Source organism: Parus major, chromosome 3 (assembly GCF_001522545.3).
Source record: "Parus major isolate Abel chromosome 3, Parus_major1.1, whole genome shotgun sequence".
In the NCBI taxonomy this organism is placed as follows: domain Eukaryota; kingdom Metazoa; phylum Chordata; class Aves; order Passeriformes; family Paridae; genus Parus; species Parus major.
In genome coordinates, this window is record NC_031770.1 from 36394127 (window position 1) to 36413827 (window position 19701).

The 19701-nt window shown below is 48.9% G+C and overlaps 1 protein-coding gene across 4 annotated transcripts; it reads left to right on the forward strand.

The window, feature by feature from the left end:
- The first annotated feature begins 1808 nt into the window (after positions 1–1808).
- ABCC10 (ATP binding cassette subfamily C member 10) lies at positions 1809–19338 on the forward strand. 4 transcript variants are annotated; one of them, XR_001520619.3, is made up of 23 exons: positions 1809–1980; positions 2545–2741; positions 3665–5033; positions 6258–6485; positions 6689–6845; positions 7543–7682; positions 8146–8225; positions 8374–8545; positions 9540–9638; positions 9859–10048; positions 10424–10501; positions 10887–11078; positions 11486–11621; positions 12000–12195; positions 12937–13280; positions 13443–13612; positions 13909–14069; positions 14489–14742; positions 15058–15203; positions 15661–15758; positions 15947–16059; positions 18034–18264; positions 18933–19338. XR_001520619.3 is itself a non-coding variant. In XM_015622847.3 (22 exons), exons 2-22 carry the CDS (start codon positions 2548–2550, stop codon positions 18167–18169), a joined length of 4653 nt encoding a protein of 1550 aa, XP_015478333.1. In that variant the 5' UTR covers positions 1809–1980; positions 2545–2547; the 3' UTR covers positions 18170–18538. The 4 variants fall into 4 exon arrangements, 1 of the variants encoding a protein (XP_015478333.1); XR_001520620.3 differs by lacking the exon at positions 18933–19338 and adding an exon at positions 18568–18921; XR_001520618.3 differs by lacking the exon at positions 18933–19338 and adding an exon at positions 18352–18538.
- Positions 19339–19701: the final 363 nt, after the last annotated feature.

Here is a 19701-nt window from a genome sequence, read left to right on the forward strand (position 1 = left end):
AAAAAGGAGAATGCTAAAATACAGTGTGGCTGAATGGAAAAGCTCTGAGAGTGATTAGCTCAACGGAGAAAGGTTGTCTTTTGTTGACATCGGAGAACTTCTTTGATATCTTATTAAGACAAGGAAATTACTTGTTTGGTTGGGGTTGTGGGTATTTTGGGGGTATTTGTTTGTTTGGTTTTGGACAGTTTTGTTTGTTTTCATTCGGGAATAAATAAGACATCACAACCATGAAATCTGAAATCAGCTTCACTTGTGTGCTGCTCAGTGTTTCAACCTCACACTACCCCTACTTACTGTTTTGAGAGTTTGCAGCTTTCACAGAATTTTCTTTGAAGGGAAGCTTTCCTGAGCAGAGAGGGCATAAAACTTATTCTCAGGGCCTCTTCAGGAAGGTGTAGTCTAGAAACCTTTGGATGACTTGTGGGGGAAAAGAGCAGGCAATACAGTGTGCAGTACGATTAGCTTGGTGCTGTAAAGGCAACCTTGCAACTCTGACACACAAAGATTGCTTTCAGGCATGTGAGAAAAGATTATTAAACAAGGAGGGAGAGAGAGAGTGACTTGCAAAAAATGCACTCTCCTGCTTCTTTCAAGAAAACTATGATTAGAGAGCAGTGTGGCCACTGAGCTCTTGCTCTTATCTCTGCTGTTCCACAATCCCTTAGCCAGATTGCTCTGTTTTCTCAGGAATGTCACAGATATTTTCCTTCCTCAGCACCTTACTGATAACACCTCTAAGCTCAGAGAATGCTTTCTGTATTTCTGGTGAGCTGTTGAAAGTAAAGTTTTCTATGTGTGATGTGTTATTTACAGGGATATGCTTATTTTCCCTGGCAAGAGAGTACTGAGGGAGGGTTTGGGACAGCTGAAGCATTCAGATCATCTGCTATAAAAATCACCAGTAGCTGCTAAAATTGCCAGGTAGTGTGGTGATATTTACAGCACTCTCCTGTTACTGTATAGTAGTCCAGAGCAGATGGAGCTGACAGCCTCTCTGGTTTTTCTCTCATCTGGAGAGCTGTGCATTTACTCCCCACACCTCAATGCAACATAGTCTTATAGTAAAGAATGAGTGTCACATTTAGGGATGCTGCTTGTGTGTGTTAATGCTCCAGTCAGTCACTGAATACGATACAGGTGAAACAGAGAGGACTCATTTACCCGGCTATTCAGATGCTTGTGTTAGGTTAACATCATGACCTCTCACTGTGCCAGGAGATCTCTGCTACTGTGAGTAGACTGATGTGTTATTGGCAAGGTGCTCTTATAGTAATGTCATTTTCATCTTGTAGTGCTGTCTACAAGCGAAGAATGCTATACCTGTACATATATATCTATACACTTGTAAAAGCACCGCCTGGGCTATACCTGCTGATGTTTGGATAAGACAGTGGTTCACAAACCTGTGCTGGTTGACACGGCAAGTCTGTAATGTGCATCTGGTGTCTGTCAGTGTACAAACAGTTCAGATGCTGTGAGCCAAAAATCATAGAAGGAGGGGAGGGATAAGATCGCCGGGACGGAACTAGAATAATTTTGGGGGAAGTCACCCTCGTTCATGGCTGGAGCCTGGTATTTAGTTTGGGTAACTTATTTTTTTTAACCGGGAGGTAGAAGTACGAGCGCGCTGTGCGTGCTGCATGAGCTCGCCCTTGCCCCTCAGCTCGGCCTGCAGCTCCAGCCCGGATCCCGCTCGGGCCTCTCCCGGCCGCTGCCGGGGCTGCAGCGCGTCCTCCGGGCCGCCAGGGGAGGCGGCGGCGGGGCCGCGGCTCCCGGCCCGCGGCGGCGACAGCGGCCGCCCCCGGCGCGGCTGGGAGCTCCCCGGGCTGGGCCGGGCCTGTGCTGGAGGTCGCTGTGCCGGCTCGCAGCCGCGGCGCTGCAGTGCCCCCGCCTGCGTGCCGAGCTCAGCCGGCTCCAGGCTGGAGATGGGACGGGCTGGAGCGAGCAGAAATCGCTGCAAAGCCGAGGCCTTCCCAGGTGTGCCGCTGTCCGCGGGGCCGCACACAGAGGGGGCTGGTTCGCCAGTGGTCTGTAGCGTAGAGGTAGCGCCTGCTTCTCAGGATGGGCAGCAGCATCCTCCCCTGCCGCCTAGGGGGTGTTTCATGTCACACGCTGCCTTAAGGACTACCGCGGTGGGAAGTGTCGCTAACATGGCGATGCAATGAATAGGTTATTGTTTAAGCAGCTCAAAATATTTTTCATACCGATCCATAGGAAGGAAACTACTTCCTTATACTACTTAGAGAGGATAAACTTGTCATGGGGAAAAAAAAAAAAAATCAACCTGGAAATAAGAAAGCTGCAAATTCACAGGGCATAGCAGTCCTGGGGTGATTTAAGGGAATAAACAACGTAATTTATTTTAAGCTGGAGCTTGATCATTTTATGAAGTACATTATATGCTAGTGAGTGAACAATAGTTGGCTTGGACTATGACCCAGGAAGTTACTTCTAGCTTTATTAATTACTCATCACTCCATCTTGGACTGAGGCTGTAGTTCTTAGCGTTTTTCACCTCATGCTGCTTTTTCTTTACCCTAGGACATGCTGTCTCTCACACTGAATTACCAGCAAAGGATGGAGAACATCCTGGCTGGTTTGTGCGGGACCAGCCCAGAAGATCCATTCCCTGTGTGGGTTGGTGGCAGCGTTGGCCATTGCTTCAACCAGCTGACATTAAATGTGATTCCTCATGTGATCCTCGCAGTGGTCAGTGCCTGCTTCCTTGGCACTCCGAGGTATGACAACTGACTTGTCTGGCTCTTGATTGTTATGCAGGACTGGAGGTGGGGTGGAAAGGCTAGAAATTGTATCTCCCCATCATGTGCTGAATATGTAATTAAGGAAGGACACAATACTATAATCCTATGATATTTGTCAGCATCCGTCTTAATTCAGTGTACAAACAGGAATCCAGAAAAAATAGAGGGGATTGTGGGCATAACATCACGGAAAGTAATTAAAAGCTTTTTCAGTGAATGAGGACTGGGGAAACTGGGAGTATTCTGGGAGAGGATATAAATCAAAGGTGGCATAGAAGATGTATATAAGGCAATAAGGAGTTCAGAGAATGCAAAATTGTTTTTCTGTTTACCGTCTTCCGAAATTCATAAACATGACAACATTGACTGATACTGAAAGGCCACAAAGAATGCAGTGATAATGAAGTATTTTGATGGGCAATAGATGATAGACTTTACAAGCACAGCATCACTGAAACTAACAGTGATAAAAATGTTTCTAGAAAAAATATCCGACAGACAAAGAAATCAAGGATCAGAGATGTGACACAGAGAATTTCATCATCCAAAATTTCTGTTAAAAAGGTTAAATATACTTTTTTTTTTGCTGTTAATCCTCAAGGATTGGAGTCTAATTTGACCACAAAATATCATCGTTTGCAAACAAATTTCTATGAATAAATGCTATTCTTAGGTAGCATTTAATCTCTGGTACTGACCTAAGAGTGGGTTATATTGACCTGATGTAGTTTAGCAATGCCTACTGTCAGAAAATTTACAGATCTAGGGAGGTGTATCCTGAAGGTTAAGTAGGAGTAGATGTATAAATATGGGGAAGAGGAGAGGAAGAAAGGACACTACTGACTGAGAGCTAGTGGAATTTCAATTGTAATTTATTTCACTGCTCTTTTCTCCTCAAGGTCTGGCTCCGGTGTGCCTTGCAGGCCAAGCTGGGGATGGAGAATGGCTGCTTCCTTCGTACTTGCTGGCCTATTCTTTGCTGATACCATCCCAGCCACTGTTTCCCAGCAGGAGCTGGGCCCTGTGTACCTGGAAGTGCTGGCCAATGGCACTGCTGCCCTGACATGGCTGGTGCATGGCTTCGCTCTTCTCATGCTCTGCAGGTCCATTCACGGCTTTTCCAGGGGCCCTGCAGCCCTGGCTCTCCTCACTCTCTTACCCCTACCTTCCTTCATCATCACACTGGTGTGGTACTGCCAGAGTGGGACAGCTTGGTCCCCTGCCCACCCTGGTGCCTCTTCCAGGTTCGCCATCCTCTGTCTGCAGCTGGCCTCTCTGCTTGCCTATGTGGCCAGTTACCTCTTCCCCACTGCTGGCAGGCAAGACTTCCTCTCCATCAATCACTCCTGGCAACAAGACCAGCCCATCTCAGGGCCAGGGGTCCCAGTGCCTGACCAGCAGAGAGTGGCAGAAGATGGTGAGAGCTGGCTCTCACGCTTCTTTTACACCTGGATGAACCCCCTTATGAAGCGTGGCTACCAGCAGAAGCTGAACCAGCCGCAGGATGTCTATGTGCTTCCTCACCAGCTCCAGGCTGCCAGGGTCTGTGACCGGTTCTACTCTTGCTGGCAGAAGAAGGCAGCTCTTCACCAAGCAGAGGAGGAGACAGTGTCTCTTACCAGCCCAATCATTGCTGGAGATGATGGGAGTAGTGATGCTCCAGACAGCCCACACCATGCCCAGGAAGCTGTGTGCCTCTTGTCAGTCCTTCATGCAGCCTTTGGGCTTCGTTTCTACACCCTTGGAGTTCTCAAGCTGGCTGCCAGTCTGCTGGATTTTTCAGGCCCTCTGCTTCTGAATTTGCTGGTGAACTTCATGGAGTCACGGCAGGAGCCCCTGAGCCATGGGGTTCTCTATGCCCTTGGGCTCTTTGCTGGCTCCTTCCTGGGCGCTCTCTTGCGGAACCAGTTCAGCTATGAGACGAAGAAGATGATGCTGATGGTGCGGGCCGCAGTCATCTCCGCCATCTACCGCAAGGCTCTGCGTGTCAGCAGCACCAGCCTTGCCCACTTCACTGTGGGGGAAATTGTCAACTTCATGAGCACGGACACCAATAGGTTGGTCAACTTCTGCCTCAGCTTCCATGAGTTGTGGAGCCTGCCTGTCCAGCTTGCCATTACCCTCTACCTCCTCTACCAGCAAGTGGGGGTAGCCTTTCTGGCAGGCGTGGCCCTGGCACTGCTGCTCGTGCCCATCAACAAGATCATAGCTAACCGCATCATGCTGAACAACAAGAGGATGCTGAAACACAAGGACACACGAGTCAAGGTGAGGGGCAGAGGCATCTCTCTGAGATTGTATTTTTCCCCTGTTTGTCCCTGAATGTTGGCTTCTTGGCCACTAGTCGTGATCCCAAGGCAGATGAATTGAATCTCACAGCAGCTGTTGAGAAAAATGTCAGAAGGGGCACGCACACACACATTTTGGTCAAAAGTGTTTCAGGTTGATGTAGTTTCACCCATAAGATCATGAACCTTTAATGCTTGTCTTGTCCCCTGGGCTAATTTAGGTTCCCTTGCAAGTTTATTTTCTGTGTGTAGTAGTTAAGCTAAGAGTCCTGATGGCTTCCTCTAGATATGCATCCATCCTATTACTCCAGTGATGCCATCAATGTTAAAGTGGCTTGCAGTCTGGACAAAGCAATGATCATGGATGTAATTTTATATGGCTCCAGGCTTGGCACTCTTAGTCATCTTTTCCTCTGCTTTTCCCATATTTGCAGCGCCATCTCTCCTCACCACGTGTCAGACATTTGATTCGCACCTTTTAGCATTGGTTCTCTAATTTGAGGGGACAGCAGTTTCACTCATGCTTTGGAAGCATGAAACATAAGTCAACTCCCTGTCAGAACTGTTGGCAGCTTTAAATATATTTCTTTTCCCAACAGAAGGTGCATCTACCAGAGTCATATCTGATCATGCCAAACTTTCTCCAACTGTTGTAAGACTGGATTGCTGAATAAAGTATCTTTTGTTAGTTTTCTTTAATATTGGGCAGGGATACAGTCAGCTTGCTCTACATATGCTGACGTGAAAGCAGAAATTAGGGGACTGCATCCTGCCGGGACACCAGAGTTCTGGAAACAAACCAACCAGGCTCTGGATACAGACTAACTGTGTCAGGGCAGCATCAGGCCTGGGAGTCCGGTATTATCTCAAGGCACTGTCAGGTCAACACAAATAAATACTATCCAGGCTGGAGCTAGCCATTCCACACATCCATTCACCTGTGTTGTTCATCTTTCACTTAGAAAGTAGTGTAATATTTTGCCTTTTCCTTAGTTGTACACAGCATGGGCAGCTGAAGAAGCTGGTGCGATGGATGAGTACAATAGTGCTCCATTAGTTGCTTCTTAAGTTTATGTCTTTGCTAGCAATAAATGGTTCCTGATATCTCTAGCCTGACCCTTAGCAGGAGACAGCTGCACACCCAGGCACAGCCCAGTCTGCCTGGGCACCGTTTGCTTGATGTTCTTTCCCTTGTTGCCTGCAGCTAATGACAGAGTTCCTATGTGGCATTCGTGTGATCAAGTTTTATGCCTGGGAGAAGCACTTCAGCAGCAGGATAAATGCCTGCCGGGCTAAAGAGCTGCAGAAGTTACGGGCCGTCAGTTACCTGGATGCTTTGTGCGTGTACATGTGGGCAGCACTGCCTGTTGTTGTCTCCATTGCCATCTTCGTCACCTATGTCCTGTTGGGTCACCAGCTCACTGCCACAAAGGTGAGTAGGTAGTAGGGAGAGCTCCAAACTTGTCTTGTGCAGAGCACAGTCTACAGTGGAACTGCAGTCCTGAGGAACCTTCTCTGGGAAATAAACCCAACCCATGTCTCTCCACAGCTCTTCAGGCTCTCACTGGTGAAGCTGTTTGGAGGATACAAGGGAGGTACTGTCTCCAGCTCATGGCTATTTGCTTACCCATACAGGTGTTCACAGCACTGGCCCTTGTTGGGATGCTTATTCTACCCCTCAACAGCTTCCCATGGGTGTTGAATGCAATCTTGGAGGCCAAGGTTTCCCTGGATCGAATCCAGCAATTCTTTGAACTCATGGACCAGGACCTGGAAGCTTATTATGCCCCAGGTAACGGTTAAAAAATCTGCCAGGCCTGAGACTCGGGCCAGCAGACATTCAGAGCAGAGAGCTGAGGTGTGAGGCCCAGGGGCAGTACTGGAGGGAAGCTGGCTGTTACCCTGTGATTCAAGATGTTCAGTTGGGTAGAGGCAGAGTGGATACATTAACTTCTCTTAATTTCTGTGGAAAGCAGGAGACAAGGCTATAGCATTCCACTTTACCAGCCGTAAGCCATGGCTTGTCATTAGTCTCCCAGTAGAACAAGTAGCTCTGTCCTCTGACCAGATCTCTTCTGACACTGAAGCTATCAACAAACTTGGCTTCACCTAGCAGAAAGGCTTGAGTGGTAGCCCCTTTCCTGAGCCATATTAGCTCCCTTGCCTTCTTTCATTGCCTTTGGCCAGCTCCCTGGTCATTCCTTTACCTTCAGCAATAATAAAACCAGGTTATTAAGGTTTTATCTTTACAGTGTCTCCTGGACAGCCATGTGTGTCTGGTGTGGGCTGGAGACAGGAGAGTTGGAAGAAGGGGTGTATAAGCTTAAGGGCAAGTCAGTAGACAAGAGTCTCTGTGGTTGAGTCGGGGGCATCATGCAGTGCCTCATCCGTGGTTTCTGCATTTGAGAACAACAAAGCTTGTGGTATTTGTGATGCTTTAATTTTCTGGTCTTATACCAGTGCTTTGCTGTGCTGCTTTTCACTTGTAGATAGCCCTTCAGATACTGCTACTGCCATGGAGATACGATGTGCAGCCTTCTCGTGGGTGCCAGCTGAGGAGGAAAGCACCAGGCAGCCCTCATCCACAAGCACTCTGCAACTGCACATTGAGAACCTGTCATTGAGGAAGGTGAGCAAGGACATGGGAGGTAATACAGAAAAGTGGCACTAGAGAAAAAATACTGGAAACTAGAAATAATGGAGCAGAGGTGGCATGTTTTCCTCAGTTTAGAAGCTGTGCATCAAAATCTTCTCTTGGTCAGGAGGCAGAGGACACATATTGCATCTCAAAGCTGAAAGGTGCTAGAGAACATCCATGGCTTATAGACAGGAGATAGGTCTCTCTGCTTTCTACTGCTGCTGCAGGAGACAACAGGACAGGGAACAGAGCAGGGCTCTAGAATTAACACTCCTTGCAAATATGTGTCCTGTCCTATCAGGAGTCTAGTTTACCTGACAGCTATACCCAGCTGTGCTGTTGAATGTGGGAGATGGTCCTAGCAGCCAGCTTCCTTACAGGCTATATGTGGCTCAAGAAATCTGGACAAACTACCATGTATTAGCACATCAGGTTGTATCTTTTTCTTTTGCAGGGAATGCTCCTGGGGGTTGTTGGGAAGGTTGGCTCTGGCAAAAGCTCTCTTCTTGCAGCCATTACTGGAGAGCTCATTAAGTAAGTAGCCTAAAGACTTTTCCCTGCTTGATCCCTCCATGCCACGGCAGGTGGGGACTGTCCAGTGCCATGCCAGCCCATAGGTAATTTTGATCTGCCAGCAATTTTCCTTTGCTGCCCTTTATAACCACTTCTGTTGTGCTTGCAGACAAGGTGGACGAATGTATGTTTGTGACCTGGAGCAAGGATTTGGTCTGGCCACACAGGAGCCTTGGATACAGTTTACCACTGTCCGGGAAAACATCCTTTTCGGGCGGGAATATGATGCCAGGCTGTACGAGGAGGTGCTGGAGGCCTGTGCCCTCTCTGAGGACCTAAATGTGAGTGTCTAGACTGTAAACCCGCCTGGGCTTTCTTGGCGGGCTTTTGCATCCATCCTGAGTTTCACTGGGATCAGCCTTTATTTCTTCAGGGTATAGACTGCTTTTCCAATGTCCCATCCCACAGTGCTGCTTTGATTACCAAGCCCACACCATTCCTGGTGTGCCCATACTTCTTTAAGGTGTGGGGTCACTCTTGTAGCACTTTGGATGGTTTCTTCTGCTGCTGAGCCAAAAGCTTTTCATCCTGGAGAAGGGAGTTGTTCTTGCAGAACTGATGGCTGTTGGGTTTTTCAGGCAGAACCTATCAGCAGCTGATGAGTTTTTTGGGGGTTGGGGGGGATCAGAAGTAAATTCTTTGGGATTTGGAAGGGCTAAGTTAGTGCTCCTGACATATATTCTAAATTTGAATTACTGGCTGTATTAGCCAGTAAACCTGGCTTGTATATATGGTAGGAAGATAGCCTTCTTCCAGTTTACAAGTTGATACCTGATTTTCTGAAGTGCCAAGCTTTAGCAGCTCCTGTTTGTTTTGGCCAGAGCTATGAATACTCTGAAAAGGCAAGATTTTTATTTGAGACTTAGTAGAATACAGCTATGCTACCAAACCAAAAGGAGACTTCTTTTCAGGTACTGAAATTTGGTAGTTTTTACTGCTACACTGTTTGGAAGGACCCTGACATAATTTTGATGCAGGCACAGCTCTTGTTCTCACTGAAAATTACTGTGTGCAATTACCTTAGGCCAGAAGTTGCTCTCAATGAGTAGTTCAGATGTGACCACCCTATTCTGGAGTGTAAGAGATTTTCATTGCCTAAATCAAGCTTGCCAGTTGTTTGTAGAACTGGTGTATAGACCGTTGCATTGTTTAATTGTTGGTAAGGTGTCAGCCTTAGAAATTACTGCCAGAGAGTGGAGAGGGGCCCCTGTGTCCTGATTTTGTGTCTGCAGCAGTTTCCTGTCCCTTTCTAAATTACTTTCTTGAATATTTCAGATTTTACCAGCAGGTGACCAGACAGAGGTGGGTGAAAATGGTGTGACACTCAGTGGCGGACAGAAGGCTCGAATAGCCCTTGCCAGAGCCATTTACCAGGTAAATAACTAAGGAGTAACTGTGTGGCAGATCATGCCAAGTCAAATACAAAGAGGCTGGAAGCACTCAGCTGTACAGTGAGCTGTGGCAGCATGTCTTTAAAGCACATTGTACTAGCCTAAAGGTGCTTCCACATGGAGACACTTGGACTTTTCTCTACAGCACTGCCCGCTCCAGAGGGCCAGCAGCTGTATCCTTTTTTCTTTTGTTCCCCTCCCAGGAGAAGGACCTTTACCTCCTTGACGATCCCGTGGCTGCTGTTGATGCAGATGTAGCCAACCATATTATGCAGAAATGCATTTTTGGAGTTCTCAAACATAAGACCAGGGTCCTTTGCACTCACAGGACAGAGTTTTTGGAGAAGGCTGATGCCTTGTTGCTGATGGACAATGGCAGGATAGTTAAGACAGGTACACTGTCTGTCTTCTTAGGCATTCACTTGTGCCTGTGTCTTGAAATGGCTTGAAAATGTTAGGATTTACTAGTGGGGAACGCAGTAAAAAAAGAGGACACTGAGAGCACTGCGTGTTGGCAGAGATGGGGTGGAAGAGAACGTGCAGATGTACAGATAAAACAGGACAGCCTTAGATGTGGGGAGCTGATGAGGCAGAAGGATGTAACAGGTTGAATGGAGCAGAGCCTCCAAGGGTACAGTTGCTGTATAACATAGGGAATGTTATGAGAGAACAAAACTGCGTCATTTCAGGACAAGAGACCATGGGAAGGTGGAGAGTTGTCACCTGTTCCTCACAGATGCTGAAGAATTTGCATGTCTCTCTTTGCAGGAACACCAGCTGATATCCTGCCGCTTGTTGAAGCCTTCCCCAGGTTCAAGGATACAGACAAGGGGCATAAGGACAAAGGTCTGTTCCTGATGAGCTTAAGGGTAGCTGGGGCAGCACAGCTGACCTTCCAGACAGAACATGTACCTGATGACTGCTGGTCTTAGAGCAGAACTCCCACCATCTTGCTCTGCTGAGGCAGATATATGGGTGGTGTATGCACAGAAGGACAGGAGGCCCACATATCATTGGGTATTGGTCTGGAGCAGTATTTGAACCTGTTGTTCCACTTGTAGTCCAGTTTTGGATGAAGAACTGCCAGAGTTGGTGCACCTGTCTTGAAAGAGGAGAGAGTAGGGGAAAAAAGTGTCCCTCATAGATTAGACTTGCACTGTTCACAGTTAAGAACAGCTGCAAGAAGAATTAAACACGGCACTGACCTTTGCTTTTGCATCCATTCCCACAGCCCCTAATGAACAGGGACAGGAGGAGGCCATAACAACAGAGGCAGAAGAACCAACCCAAAACTATAATCTCATTCACAAGGAGGAAGAGAAGAAAGAAGGGGCAGTAGCTTTTCAGGTGTACAAGGCCTATTGGATGGCAATGGGCAGCTGCTTGGCAATATCAATCCTCTTCTCACTGTTTCTGATGCAAGGTGAGGCAGTTACCCACCCAGCAGCACGTCACTCTTTAGTCACTCCTCTTGTCTCATTCCCTGGTTGCATGGAGTCCAGAAGGAGAGACACCTTTAAACACTCTCTATCTGTAACAGGTAGACCACTTTTCCCCAAATTAAAGTGGCTCAGAGAAGGAAGAGGCACATGTGGTACCTGGCATCTTGCTGCTGCATTTGCATTACTGTACCTCTGCAGCAGTGCTCTGTTGCTGATGCAGCTCAAAGCTGTTCCCTTGCTCCTGCTCTACTACTAACGGGAGAAGACTATACTGGGCAGCAAGACTATGGAAAAGTTGTTTCCAGCAGCTTCCCCTTCAGTTTGCCTGCTTCATATTTGCTGATTCAAATGCAGAATTTCTCTGTATGTAGTCTGTCTTTCTCTGTAGCATCCAGAAATATCTCGGACTGGTGGCTGTCATACTGGATCTCCAGCATATCCCAGACATCAAATACCTCTGTGATGGCCTGCTCAACTTCCCTGCCTTCCCCAGAGCTGCTTCTCTTCTCCACTGCTGGGCTTGTGTAAGTGAATATGGTCCAGAGGTGCCAAAGGAAGCTGGAAATACCCTTAATTGCATTTCCTGTGAAGATACTGGAGAGTGGGGATGGATAAGCTGACCACTTCACTTCAGAGGACATGTGTGGCTGCTTTGACAAAGAGAATCAAAATCCCTGACCTGATGACATGCCCAAAAGACTTCTCTGTCTAGGGCTTATGGAAGACCCCTAGCTGCATAATAATCAGAGTATTGTCCCAAGATGCCAAAGGGGTGTAACAGGAGTATCAGGCTAAAATATCCTGATTTCCCCTGGAGTATGCTCTTGGGTTCTCATGCCCTGTCTGTGAGTTTACTGACAAGAGGATGTTGGCAGATTCATAATTTTCCTCCTTTTTTCCAGTTCCCCCATTCAAGATCTGGACAAGACCCCAGCCCCTCCCAATGGCTCTGTGGATGTGAATTTCTACCTGATAGTTTATGGGAGCATTGCAGGGGCCAACTCCCTCTTCACCATTATTCGGGCGTTCCTCTTTGCTTATGGCACTCTCCGTGCTGCTGCTGTCATTCACAGCCGACTGCTCCAAAGGGTTCTAAAGGTATTGGGCACAACTCAGAGCAGGCTGAGGCTGCTGCAAGCTGACATTCTTCTCATGGTTGGGAGTAAGGGTGTCGGAGATAGATTAAGGTTTCTGTTGGTATTGGCTGGTAGGACTGCACTCAAAAAGGGCTGCACCACAGCCAGCACAAGGGGCCGATGAGCTGGGGTTCAAAATGTGTCCTGTTCGTTCCATAGAGGGATGATTTATGGCTCACACCTACATCTGTTCACTCATTAGGCATAGATGTTACCATGTTAGCCAAGATGTGGGCCAGTCAAATCAAAGTATCTTTTACAGGATGGTGAGTTCAGGTTTAGATAAGATTGGAAGGAGTTATTAAGCAAGATCTAGGGCAATGCTGGCATGTATCAATTAACTAACTTTATGGTTTTGGATTCCTTGGGTCCTCAAGCTAGAGTTAGTATTAGGGGATTGGAAGTTTGGATTAGAGGCTGGATTTGCCTTGCTACTATTGGGCCATCATGGTATCTGAGTACCTGCTTTCTCAGTAGCTGTCAGCCATTCGATACAGAGGGAGTGCTTCCTTTTACCATGCAAACAACATGAGTTGTTTGGCTGCTAGTGGATGCTGGCTTTGGAGGCTGAGGTAAGGAAGTTGTGGCGGCCACTGAGTTGTGGCCTTATCTGCTCCCCTTGGTGCTGCTCTCCTGCAGCTGTTTTGTGGTTGGATCTCACTGCAGCTGCCTGGGTCTCACTGTCTCATTCCCTTATTGCCAGGCCACAGTCACCTTCTTTGACACCACACCAACAGGCCGGATCCTGAACCGCTTCTCCTCAGACTTGTACTGTGTGGATGACAGCCTGCCATTTATCCTCAACATCTTCCTAGCCAACATCTACGGGCTCTTGGGCATGCTGGTGATAATGACCTATGGCCTCCCTTGGATTGGTCTGGTCTTGCTCCCCCTGGCTGTAGTCTACTTCTTCATTCAGCACTATTACCGATTCACATCCCGGGAGCTCAAGCGCCTCCACAGTGTCACCCTGTCTCCCATTTACACCCACTTTTCAGAGACCCTTTCGGGACTGAGCACTATCAGAGCCATGCGGGCTACAAAGAGGTGAGCAGAAAGCATGAGCACCCAGAAGGACAGAGCTTTGGCTTTATAGGCCCAAGGCCTTTCTCATGTGGGGCTGGTTATATAGGGTGGCTGGAATGCCCTTGGTCTTGCCACTAAGGAGGGGAATTTGAGTGGTGCAGACCTCTGTTGTGTGCCTGATAGGTTTGAGTTGGAGAATCAGCTGCGTCTGGAGCAGAACCAGCGCTGTCTCTTTGCCAGCAACACAGTGATGGATTGGCTGGACATCCGCTTGCAGATGATTGGGGTTGCTGTGGTTACTGCTACTGCAGGGATTGCCATTATCCAGCACCAGAAGCAGCTGGGAAATCCAGGTAGACTGCCAGGGATTGATCTATGTCCATTCCTAAGTTGGGCTCAAGAGGTTCCTCCTCTCCCAGCCCAGAGCTACACATTTTCCTACACTGGGATAAGATCCAGATCTCCTGCTTCGTGTCCCTAGAAAGTCACCTATAGTGTGGTGCTTCAGCTCCTGTCTCTGCTCCTGTGTATCCCCAACCTCAAGTGTGACCTCAGACTCCAGAATCCTTTTCCTTTTTTTTGTCTGCCCACAAAGATGCCAGCTCCTTCCCTCCCAGTGACATTCTTGCTTATGCTTTTGTCCTCACAGGACTTGTGGGCCTGGCACTCTCATATGCCCTGTCTGTCACAAACCTGCTCTCAGGCCTCATTTCCAGTTTCACTCACACAGAAATCATGATGGTGAGTGTGGAGCGGACAGAGGAGTACACCACAGACATCCCAATGGAGCCCCAGGAAAAACTGGTCCAGGTAAAAGCTCAAATGTGTTCTCAGGTACTGGCCCATCTTCTGGCTCTCTGCCCTCCATTTGCCCCCTGGGGAGATCACAGGGTTCCAGTGGATGTGTGGAGGGCCCTCACCACAGAAACCACCTTGATCACTCATATTTTATCAGTATATCTCCTGGGGAGGATGAATCTCTGGCAAGAACTGGTGAAGGTTGGAATGACAGGAAGGAGTAGGGAAGCAGAATGGATGCTAGATACAAGCTGTGATGGAAAAACAAGCCTAGGAGTGGGCTGGAGGTGTGACTGGGCTTGTGTGTTGGTTCTGCTCAGAAGCTAAGCAACCATCCAAAGGGAGGGATGGGGCATGGGCTGTGAGGAGGTGATGCTGAAGATGACAGTCAATCATTATCATACCCTTTCTCACCTGTGTATCCTTCTTAGGTTTCTGCTGACTGGCCAAGCGAGGGGCTTGTGGAGTTCCAGCAAGTGGTCCTTGCTTACAGAGCAGGCTTGCCTAATGCACTTGATGGTGTGAGCTTCACTGTTTACCCTGGAGAGAAGCTGGGGATTGTGGGTCGCACAGGATCTGGGAAATCCACCCTTTTCTTGGCCCTTTTCCGTATGGTGGAGATGAAATCAGGCCGGATTCTCCTGGATGGTGTTGACAGCCAGCTGGTGGGCTTGGAGGAACTGAGGTACAGCTGAGCGGAGTGCAGGGTAGCTGACAATGGCTGAGAGCTGTCAATGGCTGGATGCTGACATAAAGAGTGAGGAGCAAAGGGCTCACTCTTGTCGTGGCATCCTCTTTTCTGATTGTGGCAGCTTTTTATGAGTCTCTCTGTTGTTTATCAACAGTTGTGCTAAGGAAACCAGGCTGGATATGTGACCCATGTCTCTGTGCCTCTAAGATTTGTAGCAAACTAAGACACCCCATGAAAAAAAAAATAGAGCAGATCTTTGTTTTTCTGCAGAACCCATCCCATGAGCCCTCAGCTTTCCTTTGCTTGCAGATCTAGGCTGGCCATCATCCCACAGGATCCATTTTTGTTCAGCGGCTCAATCAGAGAAAACCTGGACCCCCAGGGAAAACGGACGGATGCTGAGCTCCGTGAGGTGCTGGAGCAGTGCCACCTGTGGGATGCTGTTACTCAGATGGGTGAGTTGGAAATCGGTGAGAGGCAGCTGATGAGTGCAGGTTCTGTGAGAGGAGAGAAGGCCTTAGCTCAGGCAGGGAGCTGAGGTGAATGCAGTAGGGAATGGATTAGGCAAGGTCACACGAGAACCAGTGTGGAAACAGGTCAGTGGGACCCAGTGACATTCCCTGACCTTTAGAGGAAAATGGACTGGCAGGAGATGGATTGGGTGGCAGAATTTTGCTGCTGAGACCTGGCCTCGGTGGGTGTTAGAGGAGTAGCTGAGAGATAAGCCAGGCCTTAGTTCTAAGGGAGCTGTGCCAGATGTTGCTTGTGTCTAAGTGTAAAGGCTACAGTTCCTAAGGCCTGGGCCTGAGCAGAATTGAGATTTTGTGTGCTACTGGGAAAACCTTGGACTGGTGGTGCTGTTTGGGGCCCTGTACAGATGGTGCAGGTGACTGCTGACCTTGATCCCTGCAGGTGGGCTGGACAGCGAGCTGGGAGAGAGGGGAAAGAGTCTGTCTGTGGGACAGAGGCAGCTGGTGTGTCTGGCCAGAGCCCTCCTGACGCAGGCCAAGGTGAGTGCACTGCCTCCATCGGAGCAAGGGAAGGGTGACCTGCTGGTGACTGTCTGGGGACAGCAGAGGAGAGCACTGCAGAACTGGAGGTGTAATGGGAACAGATATCCTGTGCTAACTTCTCTAGGTGGGGAGTGGGGTCTCTGCTGTGGTGCTTGGGAGCTCCCTTCACTCTCTGTCCCCGGCAGGTGCTGTGCATCGATGAGGCCACAGCCAGTGTGGATCAGAAGACAGACCAGCTGCTGCAGCAGACCATCCGCCAGCGCTTCGCTGACAAAACTGTTTTGACAATTGCTCACAGGTATGGAAGAGTCTCTGTGCCTAAAATCATCCTGCCACTCACAGGGAGAGGTGGCTGCACGTGCCAGGCCTGGGCCTCAAGCTGAGCATGAAGGTCTCTGTGATAAAGTTTTTCAAGTGCCAAAGCTGGACCTCGTGTTTTGCCTTTTCTGCTGTGTTCTGGGAACAACCGGATGTGAAAAGGGGAAAATGTTGTACCCAGAAGTTGGTGTCAGCAAAGGGCAAAACGCCACATCATATCACAGATTTCTCTTCCTGGGCACTGCCTGCTGGGATCTGTAGGGCAGGTGAATCGTTCCTTGTGGTTCTGCCAAATTAGGGTGTGAGGAGTAATGGAGAACTAACCTTTGGAAAGGGGCAATGTGGAGACCGTGGACGAGCAGGTGTCCCTGGCTCAGTAGAGGGCAGTGCAGGACAGCCAGCAGTGAAGGGCTGCAGCCAGCTCCTGGATAGTTCTGTTTTCCAAAATCCTGAGTTTTAGTCCCAGCCTGCACCTTATGCCAGCAAGACAGACACTGCCCAGGCAGGACAGGACAAGAGTGATTGCCCCACATCTGAGAGATTAGGAGTAGTGGATGGTTGCAGCCAGAGGGAAGAGGGCAAAACATGAATGCTGCAGAGAAGGGCTGGATCAGCATTAGGTGGTGTTCTCTGCTCTTACTCTTGGCAAGTAGAGGAGCATTTGGAGGAGGGTTATGCAATTCTGTGGAGGGTGTTTTCAAAGCACAGAGGTTACCACAAAAATAAAAATCAAATGAGCAGGTGGCAGGGGCTGGTGTCCTGCTGCACAGGAGTGGGAGTGATGGATGACAGGCAGGGTGGGCTGGGCCTGGCAAGTGAATCAAGTGGGTCTTGTTAAGTACATCATGTAGGAGGGAAGCAGGAGGGGTGTGAAGGGAATACAGTTCCTACACTAGGGATGTTAGGCATAAATAGAGTAGAAGTGAAAGGGCACTGTGGGCTGAGGTGTGTGTTTGGGTTGGGTGGGGGAAGGCCACCTTTGATGAGGGAGTAATTAAAGAGGAGAAACAGCAGAGGAAGGAGTGGCAGAAGGCAAAGCAGCAAGACTGAGTTGAAGATGGCCCCAGCCCCTTTTCCACTGGGATGAAGAGCAATGGAGGAGAGCAGTAATGAGAGAGAAGTGATGATAGGGTTGTTTTGTTTCCATGGTTTTTCCATGCCATTCAGCTTTGGGTGAAATCCAGGATGGGGAGTGACTCTGTACATGTCTCTTGCCCCTCCAAGTAATTTCCAGTGCCACAGCCTGCACTCTCTTGGAGATGAACGTGTAACCAGAGTCTTGAACTCCATAATGCCTTTTACCTCATCAAATCCTGTGCAGTGTCTTCCTTGTGACCTGCAGCTTTGTAGGGCTGTAGTTTCACAATGAACGGTGCATGACTGTGCAAAAACATTCCTGCTGTTCTGTCTTCCCTATCCAGAGCCAGAGGTTGCTGCTTTGCTGACAGTCTGGGCAGACCTGGGCTGCACAGATGTGTGCAGTACGTCCTGTGGTTGGCTGTCTGACAAGTACAAATCCAGTGGTGATGGTAGAATAAGCAAAGATGCCAGACTGCAGTGGAAAAACGACTGAGGCACAATTTCTGCTGCCCTTGGGAGGCAGGAGATGAGGAAATATTGGGGCAAATAAAGCAACTCACTAACCCCCGCAGGGACAGAGACATTTTGTGCAGCCCCAGGATCAGGCATGCCCTGAGCTTCCCCCCACCACAGAACTTCCCTCTGTGCTCCTGGTGCCCTGCCATGCCCAGCAACTGGAAGGCATCATGATGCTCTCCTAACAGGTGCTGCATTTCAGCAGTGAGCAGAGACTCTCTGGGGAGCTGCACTGCAGAGATCCTCCACAGCTCCTAATGCTGGGCATGTCTTGGGCCACCCTTAAAAGAAGGGGAAGCAGTATCCAGAGCTTCACCTCAGATCCACCAACGTGTGTCCTGGCATTTGTTATCCACAGGCTGAACACCATCCTGGACTCGGACCGAGTGCTGGTGATGCAAGCTGGGAGAGTGGCAGAGCTGGATTCACCTGCCCGCCTAAGCCAGAAGGATGGCTCCTTGTTCCAGCGCCTCCTGCACAGCAGGCAGCAATGATCTCCCTCCTGGACTTAGCCCAGGCAGCCCTTCCAGCTGGCTTTCCTCTCACCTCAGACACCAGCCCTGTCCCTGCAGGTCCAGGAGCTGCTCAGGTGAGGGAGGAGCTTATTCCTGCCTGCAGGCAGCAGTTGTGTGTCCTCAGGGATGGGAGCATGGCACTGTGGCCTTTCCTTTAATAGGGAAGATGTGACCTGCTGTTTAGAGTTGTGCAAGCCTGGTTGGTGGGATCCTGCTTCCCTCTAAGACTTCCCTTTGAGATTACAGAGGGATTTTCTACTCACTGAAGAATCAGTAACTCCTAGTTTGAGACTTAGTCTCACATATGCAATGTAAAATAAAGTGGAAATATCCTTATGAAGCTGTTAATTCAGGTCTTTGGCCTTTTTCCTCACCAGATGCCTATTTCCTTATGAGACAAAAGAGTGGTGCCCTCTCTGCACAAAGACAACCCTACCTACTCTCTACTATTCCCAGAAGGCTTTTCCAAGCCCAGAAGGTTGCACTCAGGGATCTTACTACTTTTCCTCTGGCTTTCAGTGGAGAAGGCCTTGCCTTGAAGGGGCTGGAATGCAATTGCATTAAAGGCCTCTAAGGCCTCTAGTTTATTTCAAGACTGCTCCTTCAAGGGAATTCTCTGTCCCTCCTGCCCTGCTCCCAGCTGCACAGAGCCCCAAACCCACAGCTACTTGCAGTTTTAGAATCTTGCTCTTGCCATAGTCCCATACCTGCACTCCTCCTTCCCAACGCTCTTCTTGTCCAGGGGTATGAGCCGTCCCCATCCCTGCAGATGGAGAATAAGGCAGGGATACTCCTGTGCCAGAATCTGGATTTGCATTCTTGAGGGAAGTGATGGAGATACTCAACAAGTTGCTGAGCAACCTGATCTACTTGGATCTGCTGAGAGCAGGAGGTTGGTGTTCAGAGGTCCCTTGCAGCCTAAATTGTTTTATGATTCTCTGATACACTGTTTCTGGGCTTGTACTTGTTTTATTTGATAAAGGTACATCATCCATCCATGTATTAAAAAAATAATCTTTCTGATGAAGCTCCAGTCCCCTCTCCCAGCTCTCACTCCTGCCTGAGCAGTCACTTTTTGGCTCACTTCACACCATCTTGAACCCAGCTGTGCAACCTTACAAGCCAGTAGTAGGGTTTGGGTTGTGGGGAGTTTTGCCCCACAGCTTAGCCATCTCTGCCCATGAGGAGGCACAGAAATCCCTGTGATTTCTGTCCCAGGTCCCAGGAGAGCCAGTGATTGCTGCACACCAGACCAGCACAGGTGGGAACAGATCTCGTGCAAAGGCTAAGTGACCTGACCACCTACTGCCCCTTAGCCATGCTTTTAGCAATGGTGGAGAAGGCAGTTTTGTGTCTGCTTGCTATATCCATCCCAGGCTCAGTAGCCTGTTCTCACATCCACTGTGGGGAGTTTAGCCTTTGGTGTATCAAGAAATGCTGCAATGACTGATTTGAGGTTAGAGCCAGCTGCCTGCCTCAGAGAGAATGGCAGAGGAAAGGAGGACCTGGAT